The sequence below is a fragment of the Vigna unguiculata genome, chromosome 6 (genome assembly GCF_004118075.2).
Source record: "Vigna unguiculata cultivar IT97K-499-35 chromosome 6, ASM411807v1, whole genome shotgun sequence".
NCBI classification, from domain to species: domain Eukaryota; kingdom Viridiplantae; phylum Streptophyta; class Magnoliopsida; order Fabales; family Fabaceae; genus Vigna; species Vigna unguiculata.
In genome coordinates this window covers 5,265,491-5,285,032 of record NC_040284.1, presented here as the reverse complement: position 1 = coordinate 5,285,032, position 19,542 = coordinate 5,265,491, and the positions used below count along the sequence as shown (strand labels likewise).

Genomic DNA, 19,542 nt, shown 5'->3' with positions numbered 1-19,542 from the left:
AACAAGCTTACCATAAACGTCATTATCTATCTAGGATTTGATGTATATGCCCAATTTCAAATAAAGGAAAGAGAAGAATGCCAATGGGTGTACTTGGAAGAAGACAATGTACCAATACTTGAAGTTTGAAGAATGTGCAACTTAGAAAAAATTAGGCTAAAATATTTTTTACTAATATATATATATATATATATATATATATATATATATATATATATATGAGGGTACTTTTTATGAATTAAAGTTTAGCGGGTACGGATACTATAATATTCGTACCCGTCCCGTTAACATGCGGGTATAAAAAATATCCGTACCCGCGGGTACCGGGTATCCATTTTTAATATCCATTTCCTACCGTTGCAGGTTTTATCCGCAGATATCCGCGGGTATGGATTTTTTTGACATCCCTAATTGCCACGTGTCAAATATTCTTATTTTAATTTCATCATTTGACAACAAGCATACTATAAACGTCATTGTCTATATAATGTTTGATGTATATGCTCAATTTTAGAGAAAGAAAAGAGAAGAATATCAAGGGGTGTAAGTTTAGCGGGTACGGGTATCCACGGGTACGAATACTATGATACCCGTACCTGCCCCGTTAACATGTGGGTATCAAAATATTCGTACCCGCAAGTAGCGGGTTTCCATTTTTAATATTCGTTTTCTACTCGTTGCAGGTTTTATCCGCGGACGAATTTTTTTATATCCCTATTCATAATTAATAATTTACTTATGTAAAAGAATGTTAGAATATTTTTCAAAATCCGTTAGAATTTGTTAACGGTAATATATATATATATATATATATATATATATATATATATATATATAATCTATATTATGTAATTACTTAATAGTAATTTTTTTTTTTAAATTTGCATAATAAAATATAAAAAATGATATTTTTTTTTAAATTTGTTGTAATATCTTATTTATTACGAAAATGACATATAATTATCTTTATTATTTTATGTTACTCTAAAATAAAAGTTTCATGTTTTAAACGAGTTAAATAAAAAAGATAATTAAGAAAATCGTATCATGGAAAATGAAAATTATAATTTAAAATTTGAAAATTAATACAGTTTAAAATTTTAGACTTTCTTAATAATGATAAATGTGAATTAATAATTTTTGTTTATTCGGTATTCCATCTTTTGATTATCAATGTTTTATTATTATACTAATAGTTCTATGTTTGGTAACTAATTAATTTAATATATATTTACAGGATATTTTATTTAGTTCGAATTTTTTTTCTTTAATATATAAAGATTTGCTTTACTAACTCATTTGTTTAAAAGACCATTTAGCACAAGTTAAAGATAAGACGAAATATGTAAGACCCATTTTATTTCTATTTCTTTTCTGCCCTAAGTTTTAAGGGTTTATCTTAAATAGATGGGTCTAATGGCTGACCTATAGGTGCCAAGGCCCCTAAAGCAGCCAAGATCCCCTATTCTGCACTCACTTGCAAATAACTTTTTCTCAACCATCCTAATTTCCTTACAAAAGGTTCTGCTAGGGTTTAACACTTAGTCCTCTTTAAGTCAGTTCAATCCCGCCCTCTTGCTCCACGTAAGTCATTTTCAATTTGTACTTCTCCATTCAATCAACCCCTCATCTAAAATGTTGTTTGAGTGAGCTCGTTTAAAAACTGTTCCACTATTTTTCAGCTTTCGAATCTGCTCTTTGAACTGCTGGGTTATATTGTCGGGTGTCGAAGACTTGCTAGCTTATTTCCAGATAAGGGAAGTTAGGGTTTCGCATTTTAAGTTGTATTTGATGAGTTTTGCTGCCTTTTCGTGATTTTGTATGCCTGAGTGAAGTTTTGATGATATGAATATGGACTGTGTGTTGGTATGGCTAAATGATTGAGATGTGCGTACGCGAACAGTGGAGGGTTTTGGTCTTCTCGCCCAAGCGAGCTTGTCTCGCCTAGGCGAAATTAGCAGTACTCGCCCATTTTTCCTGCGCGAGCTGTCGCTCAGGCAACGAGCTCTAGTTTTGAGCGAGAAGCACATCTCGCTCAGGTGAGGAGGTCTCGCCTAAGCGAGAGTGCGTGACAGCGCCACTGTTCCCCTCCTCGAGACCTCGCCTGAGTGAGAGACCTTCTCGCCTTAGCGAGACTCCTCTACCTAAGCGAGGAGCTGGGCGAGAATGCACCAGGTTTCGTTTTTCTCCGTTGTCCTTGTATGCTTACTATATTTTTGGATGAATTGATATGTTAAAGGCATGAAATGCATAATGTGCATGTATGGGATTGGTTCATGGATTGAATATGATGAGTTTGGTATGGGTCTGATATGGGATATGAATGAAGGTTGGTTATAAAGTGTGGCATGAGATTGGTATGCATGAGAAATACTTATTTGGTTGGTGAAACATAAATTGGTATGCGGTTAGGACGTAATTCCTTGAATCTCTAAGTGAGATTTCAAGGTGGTGCCTCAGTTGGTCGGGACGTAATTTTATGACCCCTGTTAGTTGGAGTTCATGGTGGTGCCCCATCTATATAATTTAGTAAGGATTCAAGGTAAGATTGCATCCTGACGCTCCAAGGAGTAAGTTAGTCTCACATAGAGCAGACTGACTCTTGTGGTGAGAGTAGCAGGAGGCTTGAAACTCATTAAGAGTTAACCTTGTGTGTGGGGGATTGAGACATTGTAATACTTAGCTCGGGGTTGAGCAGCTCGGGGCTGAGCATGAAAATCCACCACAAGTGCAAGCATCTACTGAATCCGACTAAATTATATGTACCCAGATGAGTCGTGTCGAGTTTTAGTGTATTGTTTGGAAGGTCATTGATGAAGGATTATCTTGTTCCTTTTTTAAGATTATTGAATATGGTGTGAATTGATTAAGAAAGCTAAGTGAAATCCCCACTGGACATTAAGATAGCAAGCTATCTAGATGTGAAGGTTCCTTTCACAAAGCTCAAGAGAAGAAGATGATGGATTGATTCAAAACAAAAAGGAAATGGAAAGCACATAAACCATAGAAAACCAAGAACAATTAAAGGAAGAAGAAAACATAAAATGAAAAGGAAAGAAATGGTAAAAATGTGAGAAGCACGCCACTACAAGGCTAGGCTATAAGCCATGGCAACCTTGAAGATGAGTGGATGTGTGCCGCCACTTGCTATGCAAGATAAGGCTTAAAAGTATTCACTCCCAAGGGAGGAAACTCTCACAAATGATTGAGACACAAGAGTGTTTTTACTTCAAAATGTTCAACCCTTTTACATGTCTAGGAGCACCCCTTATATAGAAGAGTTTAGGGGCCTCTAAGCAAATAAAAGATACCTAAGGATGTCTCTACAAAAACCTAACCCTAGCTTCTAGAACCTAGGTCAAATAAGGTTACAAAAATGAGAGACAAAAGAGCTAACTATGGTGTGTGCAAGGCTAATTTCGTTCTAGCATAAAAGGAGACAAAGAATGTGTCTCATATGTCTCCAAAAAGTGGTCAAAGTGTGCTAAAAACAAAGGAGACCAAAGGTACATAGGTACACTTGCTTCATGCCTTTTACTTTATGCTTTATGCCTTTGCTTTACTCTCTCCTCCACATCATTTATGCTCCCCAATCACCATGCGCCACCTAGCATTGCTTTCTTACTCCTAATTAACCTACAAAGCAAATAAACATAGATTAGCATGTTGACTTAAGTCAAGTCAACTATAGTCAACAAGTCAAACCTAGTCAAATGTCAAAAAGTCAACTAAAATTGATTCAACTAAGTCAACTTAGGGAATCAAAAATAACAAACACAAATGAAAGGGATGAAGGATTAATGAACTTCCTTTCAAAACATGCTTATTCTTCTTAAGCATGTGCCTTCATCCTTGGTTGGGGTCAATCCTTCATCAGTCATAAAATGCTTGGGTGATGTAAGTATAATTGACTGTAAAAGTGTATATGATTGCATGATAAAACTATTTTTTAGCTCTAGCTTACCCTTCTGTTGTTTGTTTTATGTCTTGTATGTGTGGTTTTTCTCTTTTTGCGATGATCATCAATCTGTTGATGTCAACAGATGCGAGAAACACCTGTGGTCAACAGGGAGGCGATGGTTCCGCTGCGTAGCCCACATGGGCTAGATTCTACTGTTGTGGGCTTTATTATAGGGCTATGACCCATGTATTTGCTTGTCCTTTAAACTTCAATTTGAGTATTGTTGAGCTTTGTATTTTGCTTGTATCTGGCATCGTGGTGTGCCTTGGTTTCTTCTAGCAAATTCTGGATATTGTACGAAGTAGTGTTATACTCCAAGACTTGTCTCTTACATTCTATCTATGTGGCATTTCATTTAAATTAACATATTTATTTAAATGGGGTGTTACAAGCTAAAGATGAATTCATTCAACTCTATTTATTTTTAATGAAACAACCCAATTTGATTTATTATAGGTGAGTTAGTTAATGCAACTCCACTCATTTATTTTATAGGAGTCGAATTAAGTTTTTTATTTATTTTACTAAACATTATTATAAATACATTTTAATTTAAAATTAAAGTATCAATCTACGTGACTTACCAAACAAATAAATTAAACGTTTAAATTATTAAAACTTAAAAGTAGTAAATAATTATGGTAAAAGATACTTATAAAAATGAAAAAAAAAACTAATAAAAGGTGATTGGTAGTAAAGTACAACTCAACCTACTTGAACCTATACTAGACATGCATATATTATTTTGTATTACTTTATATATTATATATTATACACTATATATTATACATGTTATATTATAGGATAATATATTATATACCATATATTTTGTTAGAGTTATATATGATTTTGATCATAAAAAGACTAAAATAATATTTTGTTCATGTTCCAAAGTATATAATAATTTTGTCTTTATATTTTATAAATGAATGTAAGATGTGTTCGATAAATGTAAAATGTCTTTCGCAACAAACTACAATAACTTTGTTTGCAATTCTCTCTCCTCACTACAAATCTCCTTTTGGAGGTGACTGAGCTAGAAGTAGGCCTAAAGATGGTGGTAGTTATGGAGACACCCCTAGTGATAGTTACATAGGTTAGTAGAGGGTTCAATATGAGTGGGGACCTCGTTTACAATAAGCCTCTGTTGCGCTCCAAACTCGGCTCTAAGTGGCGTTTCCAACAACATCAGTTTTTGCAATGGTAGGAGAAAGAAGTTGAAGCACGAAAACACAAATAAGAGAAGAACATGCACCACTCCCCCACAAACGCGATTTCCAACGGTTCCCAAAGGAGTTGAATGGAACGACTCCCACATCCAACATTTTTCCGAATTCCTAAACCCCCACCAGCCTTCGTAACCACCATTAAGACTACCACGTAATCTATCACCTTTAGGCCCACCTCTAAGGAGAGTTGCAATGGAGAAAGAGAGAATTGCAGTCAGGAGGAGAGAAAGTTATAGGAAGAAAAGAAACACTCTAATAGCGTTAAGTAGAATTTATCACCAAAGATATTTTACATTCATTTATAAAGACAAAATTAACGTATTTATCACCAAAGATATTTTACATTCATTTATAAAATATAAAGACAAAATTAACGTATACATCGTATACATAGAAGCGGGACAAAATACGATTTACCATTTTAACCAATAGTTTAGAAATCAAGGATATATTTAACGTTATCGATTATAAAACATTATATTATTATATTATGTTTTTACTTAATGTTATATTAAAAAGCCTGATCTTTTAATATCATTTACTTTCAGAAACTACGATGAGGTGTAATATAACAACCTTCACGATCAGGAGAAAATTTTTGTGAAAATTAAAAAAAAAATTATTTTTATAATTTATTTTGTGAAAACTAATAGCATGTTCATAAATGATTGGTTTTGGGGAAAATTTGCTTTTTTATTTAAGAATTTTTTTAAGAAAAGAACTGATCAAAAAATTATTTTTTAAATCTAGTTATTTAAACAGGCTCTAACCAGATGACATAAATTGCCACATATAAGACAGCTGGGGAATGCTTTCCATTTGGTAAAAAATAAACTAAATGATTATTTAAAAAAAAATTATTCACATTTATGCAATTACTCAAGGGCAGTAATATGGTAAAAAAAAGGTGGCGGTGTTTAGAGATTAGTCTTGTGAAGGATGTGGCTCTCTGACACATAACTTTGGATCTGGCAATAACCTCTGGCTAGGTGGCTTCAACCTTCTTCTGGACCAGTACCTTACAAATGAATTTTCTAGCTTCCTCACCTATCATCACAATTATCAAGGGAATGTTATTTCCTTTTTAAAATTGATTCATAATGATAAACCATAAGAAATTAATTAATATTCATGAATAAAATTCGTCTAATGCTTAACCAGCATTGTCAAACAGATTTCACACACCCAGCATTCCAATGGTATTAAAACATCAAAGCATATCAGAAAGCAGATAACATATATAAGTAACTACAAGTTGATTAGGCCAAATATCATAACAGATAATAGATAGATCTCAAAGAATAAGAGAGGACTTTCACACAGATAAGTAACACATTGTGTAATTGATTTCAATATTGACCAAAGATTCAATAATAGTTGTTAAGTGCTTTATTTATGGACCTCATTTCTATCAAACAAGTTACTCTTGACAAGTTACATAAAAGATCTATAGAGACTTTCAACACCAACACAACCCGTAGCAGAAAGAATCTGTAAGCCATGATACCATGAATTCCCAATTGGCACAAAGAATCATGCCAGAGATGTATGACAGTTCCATTAAATGAGTTGAGTTAGTTTACTTGGTCACACTACAAGTTTTTCTAAGAATTTACTACTCCAATGCTTTTTTATGCAGATGAGTCATTCCACACAATTTTTGTGGAACATATATTTTCTCAATTTTACTAGAATCTCATCAGTTGACTATACAAGAGAGGTACGAGCGCTTTTAAGCTTGAAGATTTTATCTCTGCTATATTTCGCTTTCGTTATAGGATCTGTCAAACAGAACTTCTCATCCTTTTCCATTAGTGAAAAATTATTTCCACTTATCAAGAAAAATTAATCACAACAAACAATTCTTGCACTCAGAATGTAAAATGAAAACCATACCTGCTTAACAATAAATGGCTCCTCAGCAAGACTCAATGGCTCTGTCAAAATAGTTAGAAACCCATTCCGATTGCCATAAACAATGTCAGTGAATGGCCGATCACCCACCTGCCATAGATATTATGCTTTAACTTTTAACATAAATCTGAATCAAACTACAAAAAAGTAGCTAATAGAAGGTGGCCACTAAAATTCTTATCTACCATAATTAATTGCGAAGCTTCACAACCAAAATGCTTTTCAGTTTCTTCAGCTGTACCGCCTGGCTTCTTCACCCCTGAAGCATTCACTTGAAAGGATTAATATGAAAGAAATAAGATTTTTATTTAAATTGATTCTTTGAAAGAGTACATCAGTCTCTGTATAGAGAGGACTCTAACCCTAAAATAATAATTACAAAGAGATCTTTAGAATCTTCTAACAACCCTCTATCAACTTCTAGTAATACATTTAATATTCTACCAACTTCTAGTAATGCATTTAATATCCCACTAACAACACATTCGTACATGTATCAACATCCCTACTAAAGCAATTTATCCTAAGAGAATAATTCACACTCCTAACGTTTTAAACAGATCCGAGAGACCATGTATTTTCATGTTCCAAGATAAGGAAATATTGCAGAAAATGCTCTAAAATAAAGGCAAGACTCACTATGTCTGATGACTTTAATTCCAATTGCACCTTCAAGCATCCTAGCTTTTGAACCATCATGGTCATATTCATGAAGTCCTGATTCACAACAACAAAGCAGCAGAAAACAATTTAAGTGACACGGTGAACAACTAGTACCATAAAATTCAGAACATTTTCTAATTGCTTCAAGCTAGAATTACCAGCAGAATTACTAAACACAGCAATATCATGACCAAATGCCAATTTACAACTCTCCAATGAAGACTCAAGTGGTGGCCAGGGCTTCAAAGAGTAAGGCGCTGTAATGGTATTGTCTTTGTCAAAGACAACTCCCTTAAATCCCTTTCTGCGCAGCTCAGCCCAATCAACATACCTTATATCAGGAACAAAAATATGGGGCATTGCCAATTTCGGGTCTTTAAAGATCACCATAGTTGAACATAGAATGGCCTCCAAGTTGATTCTTTGGCCAAGTGCTGCTTTCACATCTACCCACCGCATGTTTGTGAAAAGGCTAGCCTTGTTATTGTCCTTGAATTCTCTTTGTTCGTCTACTTGGTGTTGGCAGTGGTTTCTTGTTCTTGGATTTTGATTATTGATGTCATCTGTGTCACTATCAGGGAGCAATTGTAGAAATAATAAGTTTTTGTGGTTCTGATTTGAATTGGGATTATGTATTGAACGGTTATTGCTTTCTTGCCCTTTGCTGCAATTTTGGGTCTGAGGAAGACTTAGGTCACATAAGTTTTTGAGGGAAATTTGGCTATCTGCATTGGAAAGTGATAGAGTGGTGAGTTTTCTCTTTTGTTGGGCATCATGATGGACGTTAAGATGGTTGGGAATGCGGTACCAACAACTTGGAAGCTGAGCAGCGACAGTAGTTGACAGCATTTTATACTTTTTCTTGCTTAACCAATGTCATGGCCACATGTTGCTACAGATGTATGCTTCAATCATTGCTACTTATATAATAAGATAAAAAACAAAATTACAGTTTTTAATTAAAGATCAATAAATAGCAAATGCAACATCAACGAATGTATAATGAAGATTAGTATCTTACATAAAAGATTCTAAATACAAGAAAATTTGAAAAAGGAAAGTAAGCCACAAAAACAGAGTAAAAAAGAATTGATCATACAAAATAAAATGTTCTAGTCTTCTGATAAAAAATGTTTCACCTTAAATTATTATCACTCGTTGCTTCTAGGTCCAGCTGTTGCCAAAAGAATACTGAATGTCTAAAGGCAAAGTAAGTAATTATAATAATTATTGTACATGATTAGTAAGTTTGTTATCGGTTAATAACATATGACTACTAGAGTCCAATAAGATCTATAAATAGGAGAATTTTTTATTCACATCATTATCTTTTTCAATGATTGCCCTGTGAGTATTATGAGCTCTCTATCTTTCTTATGAAAATGATCTTCATGTTGTTGATCCATGGCTTTGTAACAATAATAAAAAAGCTCAACATTAAAACACTTCTCCAGGTTATACACTATGCAACCAAAACTAAAGGCAAGATTATTTTTCTCCTTGGCAATAGATGTTCTTACTAACAGGCATAACAATAAATCATTTCTGACTTTATAATGATGCAAAATTTTAAAATAAAACACAAAAAATCCACTCAAATCATGAACTATCACTATCTATCATGTCAATGAGTATTCTATTCTATCAATCACCAGCCAAAAAGAAAATTTTGTCACAAGTAAATACCTCAAATGCCTTGTCGATAGGTTTGGAATAGTTTATAAAAGGAGGGAAAAGAGGAATAACTGAATATGACAGTTATAACCTCTGTAGTGTAATTCTGTTTTTCTTTTTTAAATCTGTCATGTAACTGACTATTATGAATAGTTAGAGGTTATAGGAAAAAGGCAGTTTTGTGGTTTTCTGAAAGGACCTGATAGGAGAGTGAGGATCTCTCAAAGCTTCCTTAGTTGTAATCTTGAGTTCTGGCTTCTACTCTTTTGGCACAAGCAGTGTTGTTCAATACAAGTAATCAAGAATTGGTCTTGATTGTTCTGTATTACTAATTGTCCCTATCAATTGGTATTCAGAGCACCTTCTGGGTTCTGTGGAAAGGGTTCGTTAGAGCATGGTCCATACCAGAATGGAGTCACGCATGGATGGGGTTGAACGAATGGTCCAAGAAATGGTTCAAGATCGGGACAGACATGAAAATGAGACTCATCAACGGTTCCAACGTTTGGAAGACATGATTCGTGGTCTTACAGTGGTGGTGGAGAAAATATTGTCAACAGAAAAATCGGAAAGTGATGATATTTCAGTCACAAATGGAGAACGTTCTTCTACTTCGTCAAGATGGAGAAAACTAGATATTCTAGTTTTTATAGGAGAAGATGCTTATGGATGGACCAATAGGTTGAAGCGCTATTTTCATTTAAAGGAGGTAACAGAGGAAGAAAGGATGAAGGCTGTTCTTATTGCTTTGGAAGGAAAGGCTTTGAATTGGTTCCAATGGTGGCAATCGTGTAATCCCAAACCTACATGGGATCCTTTCAAGATTGTACTGGTGCACAGGTTTCAACCGACCATGTTGGATAATCCGTTTGAGATTTTAATTGGCTTAAAACAAACAGGTCTGGTTGAAGAGTATATTGAAAATTTTGAACAATATGTTGGGTTCTTGAAAAACGTGGAGCAAGATTATTTGGTAGGCATTTTCTTGAACGAGTTAAAAGAAGGTATCAAGGCTGAAGTGAAGCTATATGAACCAAAAAGTCTTGCTGAACTAATGATGAAAGCTAAAATGGTGGAGGAAAAAATTAGAGTCACATCTAAAAGCGAACTTCCAGGGTTTGGCAGCAACAATTCAGGGGCCAAACCATATTCAGCTACTAAAACCTTTTCAAGAGAAGGCAGTAACTCGGTAGCTTCTAGTACTACCAATAAGGACAGGGGGGAGAGCAGTGAGGTGTCTAAGAAATTAAGGAGGGCTGTGTCAACGAGGAGCCCTTTTTCGAAAATTATCTGATGCAAAATTGCAAGACAAGATGAGAAAAGGGTTATGTTTTATATGTGATGAGAAGTTTGAGCCTCAACATGTATGTAGAAACAAACAATTGCACATGTTACTGCTGTCAGAAGATGAAATAACTGAATTGGGGGAATTCTAGCACCACACAGAGACAACAGAAGATACCTTGAAGGACACGAGACAGGCTTTACAATTATCCTTGTGTACCATGGCTAGACTCACTACCAAGAAGTTTTGAAAACTTTGGGGTAAAATTGGAGAGGAGAGCGTGATTGTTTTGTTGGATTATGGAGCTTCCCACAATTTCATTTCAAATAATTTGATTGGTAGATGTGGGTTGCAGACAATGGCTACTCCCTCTTATGTGGTGGAAGTTGGAGATGGTAGAAAGATAGATTGTCAAGGAAAATGTGCAGATTTTATCTTGGAAATCCAAGGATTACAAATTCGACAAGAATTTTTCACTTTTGAGATAGGTGGACCTGATATTGTGTTGGGCTTAGAGTGGTTGGCCAGTTTAGGGGAGGTTAAGGCAGATTTTGGAAACTTAAAACTTACCATTGGTGGAGGGAACCAGCAGCACATGGTGATCGAGGATCCTGCTTTATCCACTACTGCAACTTCATTTAAAAAGTTGATACACGAATTGCAGCAAGGGGATCAAGGGTTTTTGGTGGATATGGTTCATAATCATGAAGTTGTGGATTCTACGGCTTGTACAAAGGAAGTGGAGCAAGTGTTGGCATCCTATGGTGAGGTTTTTCAAGAGTTCCATGAATTACCTCCTACCCAAAAACAAGATCATGCTATTCATCTCAAGGAGGGAGTATCCATTCCAAACTTAAGGCCATATAAGTATTCGCACTCGCAAAAGAATGAGATTGAAAGATTGATTGGTGATATGCTGAATGTTGGTATTATTCGGCCTAGTATTAGTCCTTATTCCAACCCTATTATCTTGGTGAAAAAGAAAGATGGAGGATGGAGGTTTTGTGTAGATTATAAGGCTCTTAACAAGGTAACCATTCCAAATAAATTTCCTATTCCAGTTATAGATGAATTATTGGATGAGCTAGCTGGAGCAACTATCTTTTCTAAACTAGATCTCAAGTCTGGTTACCACCAGATTCGTATGAAAGAAAGCGATATTAAGAAGACAACTTTTCGAACCCATGAGGGCCACTATGAATTCCTAGTCATGTCTTTTGGTTTGACAAATGCCCCAGCAACATTCCAATCTCTCATGAATGAAGTTCTCAAGCCTTTTTTGCAAAAATTTGTATTGGTGTTTTTCGATGATATCTTGGTTTACAGCACTTCTATGGATCTGCACCTCCAACATTTATCACAAGTTCTTCAACTACTATGTGATCATCACTTAAAAGTTAATAGGAAGAAATGCAGCTTTGGCCAAGACAGCATTGAATACTTGGGCCATGTGATCTCGGGGAATGGGGTATCAGTTGACCCTAAGAAGGTAAAGGCTATGTTTAAATGGCCGAGACCGAAAGATGTCACTGCTTTAAGAGGTTTTCTTGGTCTAACGGGGTACTATAGAAGGTTTGTTCGACATTATGGTAAAATTGTGCAACCTCTAACACAATTGCTTAAAAAGGAAGGTTTTGTTTGGTCTAATGAAGTACATCAAGCCTTCGAAGCATTGAAGACTGTTGTCTCCCAATTGCCCACGCTAGGAGTGCCAGATTTTTCCAAATCTTTTGTGGTTGAGATTGATGCTTCCAGTAAAGGGTTAGGAGCTGTGTTATTACAAGAGGGCAGATCCTTGGCCTTTTGGAGCCAAGCCTTGACAGAAAGAGGTCAAAGGAAATCAGTTTATGAACGAGAACTAATGGCTATCGTCCAAGCTATGCAAAAATGGAAGCATTACTTGATGGGTACTCACTTTACCATTGTCACTGATAAAAAAAGCTTAAAGTTTTTGAATGATCATAAATTGTTGACAGAGGAACAATTTAAATGGGCTTCGAAGCTCATTGGGTTGGATTTTGACATCAAATATCGACCTGGGAAGGAAAATATGGTTGCTGATGCATTATCCCGACAAGTCTTCTTTAACATTTCTATCCTACAACCTCAAGAGTGGGAAGATTGGGATACAGAAATACAAAAGGATGTGAAAATGAGCACCATTATACAGAATTTGTTAGTGGATCCTACTGCTCATGCCCAGTTTCAGCTAAAAAAGGGGAAATTGTACTATCACGGCAAACTTGTTCAGCCTAAACATTATAGTAGAATCCCTACTATCATTAAAGAGCTGCATGAATCTCCATTAGGTGGTCATAGTGGCTACTTTCACACTCTTAAACGAATTGCAGGCGTTCTATATTGGGAGGGCATGAGAAGAGATATTAAGGATTTTGTGATGCAGTGTGACACTTGCCAGAGGAATAAAACTGCGACTCTAGCTCCTGCTGGTTTACTACAACCATTGCCAATTCCAACTCAGGTTTGGAGTGATATCTCCATGGATTTTATTGGGGGTCTACCTAAAGCAAAGGGGATGGACACTATTCTTGTAGTGGTCGATCGCCTCACTAAGTATGCCCATTTCTTTGCTTTAGCACATCCTTATACTGCTGCAGATGTAGCTGCCATTTTTGTTAAAGAGGTGGTTCGGTTACATGGGTTTCCTTCCACAATTGTTTTAGATAGGGACAAACTGTTTTTAAGTCAATCTTGGAAGGAATTGTTCAAACAAGCAAGTACAAAGCTCAACATACCATCCCCAAACGAATGGTCAAACGGAAGTGGTTAACCGTTGTTTGGAAACTTATCTAAGGTGTATGACAAGATCTCAACCTAAGTTATGGCCTAGTTGGTTACTTTGGGCTGAATTCTGGTTTAACACTAATTACCATGCCTCTTAAAAAATGACACCATTTAAAGCTTTATATGGTCACGACCCACCTTTGCTTTTGAAAGGGACAACCATTCCTTGTAAAATAGAGAGTGTCAACCAGTTCCAAGATGAACGTGATGCGATTTTGAAAGCTTTGAAGTCCAATCTCTGTCGGGCTCAAGAGCAGAATAAACTTCAAGCCAACAAGCATAGAAGAGAGGTTACATATCAAATTGGTGATTGGGTGTTCCTTAAAATCTAACCTTATAGGTTTAAATCTTTGGCTAGATGACCTAATGAGAAACTGAGTCCTCGTTTTTACGGGCCATACCAGATTTTGGAACGTATTGGTCTAGTAGCATATAAACTGCTACTTCCTGCCCATAGCTGTATTCACCCAGTTTTTCATTGTATCCTTACTAAAGACTGCTTCCACTACTATTCCCACATCACAACCCTTACCTCCCATGCTATCTGAAGACTACATATTGGAGGTGACACCTGAGAAAGTGTTAGATACTCGCCAGGATGCTAAAGGAGAATAGGAGGTTCTTCTCAAGTGGAGGCAACTTCCAGATTTGGACTGGGAGTCTGCCACAACCATCCAGCAAGAGTTTCCAGACCTTCACCTTGAGGGCAAGGTGAATCTGCAGGGGCGGAGTAATGATAGGTTTGGAATAGTTTATAAAAGGAGGGAAAAGAGGAATAACTGAATATGACAGTTATAACCTCTGCAGTGTAATTCTGTTTTTCTTTTTTAAATATGTCATGTAACTGACTATTATAAATAGTCAGAAATTATAGGAAATAGGCAGTTTGTAGTTTTCTGAAGGACCTGATAGGAGAGTGAGGATCTCTCAAAGCTTTCTCAGTTGTAATCTTGAGTTCTAGCTTCTACTCTTTTGACACAACCAGTGTTGTTCAATAAAAGTAATCAAGAATTGGTCTTGATTGTTCTGTATTACTAATTGTCCCTATCACTTGTGTAGTAAATTAAATACTGGAATCTTAAAATAATCTTTAAGTAGTATCTATACCCTTTAGCATTGAGTCAGAAATAGATATTAATAGAGTAGAACTGTAGATATTAACTAACCTACAATCTGTATTATTAAATCGTCGTCCTATCCTACAAAATGCTTAGTATTAGGAACACAGTTATTAGAATTTTACTATTCATGATATGATGAATCTCACAACTCATACATTATGTCTATCTACCAATGTATATCCCAAGATGAATCTTAAATTACTTTGTATCTTAAAATACAAGACTAAATGTATGAAATTTGTACCACCCATACGATTCAAGGATTCATATGTTTTCACCTTTTAACCTTTATTCTAAATACCCTCTCCCCCATCCCTGGTAAAGAAACAAAGACAATTAAAAGGTGGAATGAAGCTTAATTATGGGGTAACACAAATTTAAGGCCTATTCGTTTTTGTAAAATGACAAATACCTACAAAAGTACCATATTCATTTCATTTCCTTTGATGATGGAACGAACTTTTACACCACTCTTATGCAAATTCTTGAAAACAATAATCAAAGTGAAAACAACGTGATCTTTTTGTAATTGTAAGTAAGAACATAAAATGAAAACTAGAAGAATTTTCATAAATCAAACAAACCCTTGCTATATTTTAAGCTCTTCTTCACTCTTCCTAGGGCATAAAACTGAATAAGATCTTCTTTCCAACACTATTATTAAGCAAAACTCAACTCTATGCATAAGCTTAAGAATGAACCCAACTTTTGCACAGTCATAAAATTTCACATTGCATTAGTAAGAGAGAATATGAATGCAAAATGTGTGCAACTAGCATTTCTCGAACTGAATTAAAAATCATTTCCACCCCGAAAAAGAAATAATGAGCAAAATAAAAACTTTTTTATTTTCCCATAATGATATTCATTTTCCATCGAAATAATTCCAATTAGTTTAACTAACCAAAGACAAGAAACAACTAACTAAAGTACATCAACAGCATGTCACCTTACAAACAAACAAGTACAAATTTGTTAACCTAAAAATGCAAAAAAAAATATTTCATATTCGAGAATTAAAATAATTTATCTTATATACAATGATTATACATAATAATGAAAGGAACTTACAGAAACAGTGTAATGAACAGTATGGGGATTGAAAAAGGAGAATAGTAGAGAGTGCAAAGAAAGTGAGTGAGGATTTTGGGTTATTGTATTTTTCGCGCAGCTGCGCTCTGTTGCATTGTGGATCAACCGAGAAACGAGGAATGAGAACCAAAAGAACTCATATTCCCGGTTGAAACCAATGTTTCTATGGAAAGTGAAAAAGAAAAACAGGAGATTGTACAAGAAAACAAATATAATTATTTTTAAAGTTCTTTTATTTAAATCTAAATTTTATTTTTTTAATTTAAAAATGGTACATCCTGGGGCAACTTATATGTTTAGAGGATATCTATACCTTTTATCTCTGATCTGTAACAGCCCAAAAACTAATAAATACCCTATATCAATGTTTAAATCATAGCCTTAATAAGGTATTTCAAAATAAATTCACATTTTATAGTTCTTATACTAAATAATGAGATACTAAAAACAAATGCATTTAAAATGAACTCATGAATACTTCAAAATATAAACCAGTGAACTTAATATAGTTTTTCAAAACCACAATCCATCATCGTTATAATATTCCTATCCTAATACTTCATTTCCCCTAACCCAGCTCCGGTGCACTATCACCATCAACTCCTATAATTGCTCACGTGTGTGTGTATATATATATATATATATATATATATATATATATATACACACGATCATCGCAAAAAGATCATCGCAGAAAAAACAAAAGAAAACATGAGAACATACAAAATGCAAAGGTAAGCTAATGTATAAACAAATGATGAGAAAATAAAATACAAAAAATAGTAACATATTAAAATAATTATGAAAAATATAAAGTATATAAAAGAAATAATAACTTCTAATAAAGACTATCAAAACGAATCTTGGCTAGAAATCAATCCTTAAGTTAGCCCTTCTCATTTTCCCATTTATTCACTGTATTACTTCAATCCAATAACTCATTCAACGATACATGTCAATACATGAACAAGCTCAAAAACACAAACAGTTCACACTCATCAAATCAAATACCAAGTATCATCACACATGGCTTAGTCCAATGGCTCAAACAAACATCATTGCAAAGCAGCTCAAACAACAAAGTACAATGACTATGCTTCTAGGAGACTAGCATATTGAATAGAGTCTCCTTCGACTCTCACCACCTAGATATCTTCCTCACCACCTAGATATCTTCATCTATGTAGAGTTGGATACTAGTCGAGTTAGAATAGTGTCACATAACAAATCTCCTTTCATACACTTTTGACTCATCCTAGAGTAGCATTTTTCCTTTTCTCTTGAAAATAACTAATTTGAGTATTAATATCACACCAATTTTCACAAACATTCTTACGTTACCCATCATAGCTCAATACAGTCATTGTTACAATTTGTGGTATGAAAAGAATAGCTATGATAACTCACATAATAGGACATGTAAACCCAACCAACAGAACCCACCGTCTCAATGTCTTTCTATCATCATTCATAATTCACAGTACAATAGAAATCATATATAATAGAAATTCAATATAAACTATCAGTACAATCACATTCAACAATCAAATCTCATCATTTATTTCGCAGAACCCATTTAAGAAAATCACATCTACTATTGGTCAGCTGGTCTCATTCTTTCTCATTGTTCTCAATCCACTCAACAAATTTATTTAAGAAAAAAACATTATTTATAAAGGACTAGTGTAGACTTTGCTTAGCAATGCTCTTTCCCCTCAAACGGCTTTCACCCATAGAATCATTCTTTCTCCACAACAAAAGGCTCAAACAACAAATCAAGGTAGAATTTTAGGATCTCAACTAGAGGGAGTTTCATCAAGAATGAAAAGAGACATCATTCAATCAAAAGGAAGCTTGAATGCGAAGAAAATCAGATTGCTCTATAGAGAAAAGAGCATAAATCCGAACTCACCTAAAAGAGAGATTGACCGGAGGCTATGATAGGAGTTCTTCGCTTACGTCACTACAGTGGTGTTGGATACAGGGAGGCCCAACACGATGAAGGTATGGTGGTGAACGGCGGTGAACGGCGGCGATAAACAAAGCTTGCCGAAGATGAGACGACACGGTCCGGTGAGTGTGGCGGTGGAAGCCGGTGGCCACGGTTGACGCACGGCGGTTCCTGTCAAGAGAACTCCAAATGGGCTAGAGTGATGGACACTGATGAGGATGAAAATGGTGATCGGGTCTCATCGAAAGCTAATTGACATCGGGAATGTTAGGGTTTTGTGTGTTGTGCTCTTTCAGTGAGGAAGAAGAAACGAGACCCGGTAGTTGTGGCTGGGAAGATGATGATGATATCTAAGGGAAGAAGATGAGCTATCATTAGTGATATTTCGAATTTTATAATTGCAAAATTGATTTTAGTTAACTTTTATTATCTAATTTAATATTAAACTTGAAAAAAAAATCTATTTGTTAATGAAACTAAAATCCAAAATAATACATCATTTAAACCCTACAAATGACAAGTTATTAACCTTGTGGGACAGAGTGTAGAATAAAAAATAATGTGTGGGTGTTGTTGGAGAGTGGCGGTGGGTCCATGTTGTTTTTGGTTTTTATGCAGGTGGAAGGTGAAGACGATGATGAATGATGATGCGTTTGTGTTTTTGGAGGATGAGGGTGCAAGAGAATGTTGGAGTTTGGGATGAGAAAAACGAAGGAGATGCATTCGTGGATTGTGATGAGCGTGTGAAGATGAAGGTTGAAAATAGGTCTCGAAAATGGAAGTTACGTATGGATGTTATCAAGTGCAGGAGAATGGAAGGGAGAAAGCGTGTTTTGTTTTCAAAGATACAGGAGTTTATTTGCATAATGTACCATCAACATATAAAACAGCACTTCATGCCATATTCAATGCAAGATGTACCTGTTCTTGCAGTTCTTTCTATGGCAAGTAAGAATCATCGTCCGTCCCCTTCTCCTTTGTTCTTTTCTTTTCCTTTCACTCTACCTCCTCTCCACCACTCCACCCAGATACACCCTTATCTCTCTTTCTACTCACTCACTTTAATTATTCACTTCACTTTTTTTCATTTTTTTAATCAAATAAAAGTATAAAATAAAATAAAATAAGCTAAAAACAATAAAATAAAACAAAATAAAAATAAAGAAAAAATACAATATAATATAATAAAGCAAAATAAAATAAATGTAAAATATAATATAATAAATAATAAATAATAAATAATAAATAATAAAAAATATCAAAAATAAAAAACAATAAATATTTTTTTATATTTTAAAATTATAAATAACATATTAAAATTATACGTAGTATGAAAAATCTTATCATTGTTTCTTTCTTTTCATATCAATTAAAACTAATATAATTTTTTTTACCATAATTCATCATTACCATTTTTATGATCAAATTAAATAAAAATAGAATGTCTAATAGATAACTTGTTTATTGTTGAAATAGATCGTCTTGTCTTTAATTAGATTGTTCAAAAGATCCTCTATTCAATTCAAAATGTAAGTAAATGTAGATTAGTCAACCCAATTCATTTTCTAAAAATTTAACAAGATTTTGAATAATCTAACACTTACTCAACAAAAAGCACAAGATTGTGAAATAACAATAAAATGGGCTTGTTATAAACAATGTATATATAGAACAATTATTGATATGAAGACAAATTGATTCTCCACATTATTCATAGTTGAATTTTTCATCAATGATATGATTATTATTTATTTAATTTTTAAATAAATTAAGTATACATTAACTAGTTCACTAATTTTCTCACTCATTTCAAGCGTCTACATGTAATTTTTATTCTTCTACCTATT

General features: G+C 34.4%; 2 protein-coding genes across 6 annotated transcripts; one reads left to right on the top strand and one right to left on the bottom strand.

Moving 5' to 3' along the window:
- Positions 1-5,983: 5,983 nt before the first annotated feature.
- LOC114187938 lies at positions 5,984-18,725 on the bottom strand. Of its 5 annotated transcripts, XM_028076370.1 has the most exons (8): positions 18,617-18,725; positions 17,657-18,045; positions 8,580-8,684; positions 7,926-8,492; positions 7,744-7,821; positions 7,290-7,363; positions 7,087-7,194; positions 5,984-6,237 (listed from the first exon to the last, which is right to left on the bottom strand). In XM_028076370.1, exons 3-8 carry the CDS (start codon positions 8,614-8,616, stop codon positions 6,115-6,117), a joined length of 987 nt encoding a protein of 328 aa, XP_027932171.1. In that variant the 5' UTR covers positions 8,617-8,684; positions 17,657-18,045; positions 18,617-18,725; the 3' UTR covers positions 5,984-6,114. The 5 variants fall into 5 exon arrangements, with proteins under 5 accessions (XP_027932171.1, XP_027932169.1, XP_027932167.1 ...); XM_028076368.1 differs by having other exon boundaries at positions 7,926-8,687; XM_028076366.1 differs by having other exon boundaries at positions 7,926-8,684.
- Positions 9,134-11,344, top strand: LOC114187939. Its single transcript, XM_028076371.1, has one exon. The coding sequence runs from the start codon at positions 9,836-9,838 to the stop codon at positions 10,733-10,735; it is 900 nt and encodes a 299-aa protein (XP_027932172.1). The 5' UTR covers positions 9,134-9,835; the 3' UTR covers positions 10,736-11,344.
- Positions 18,726-19,542: the final 817 nt, after the last annotated feature.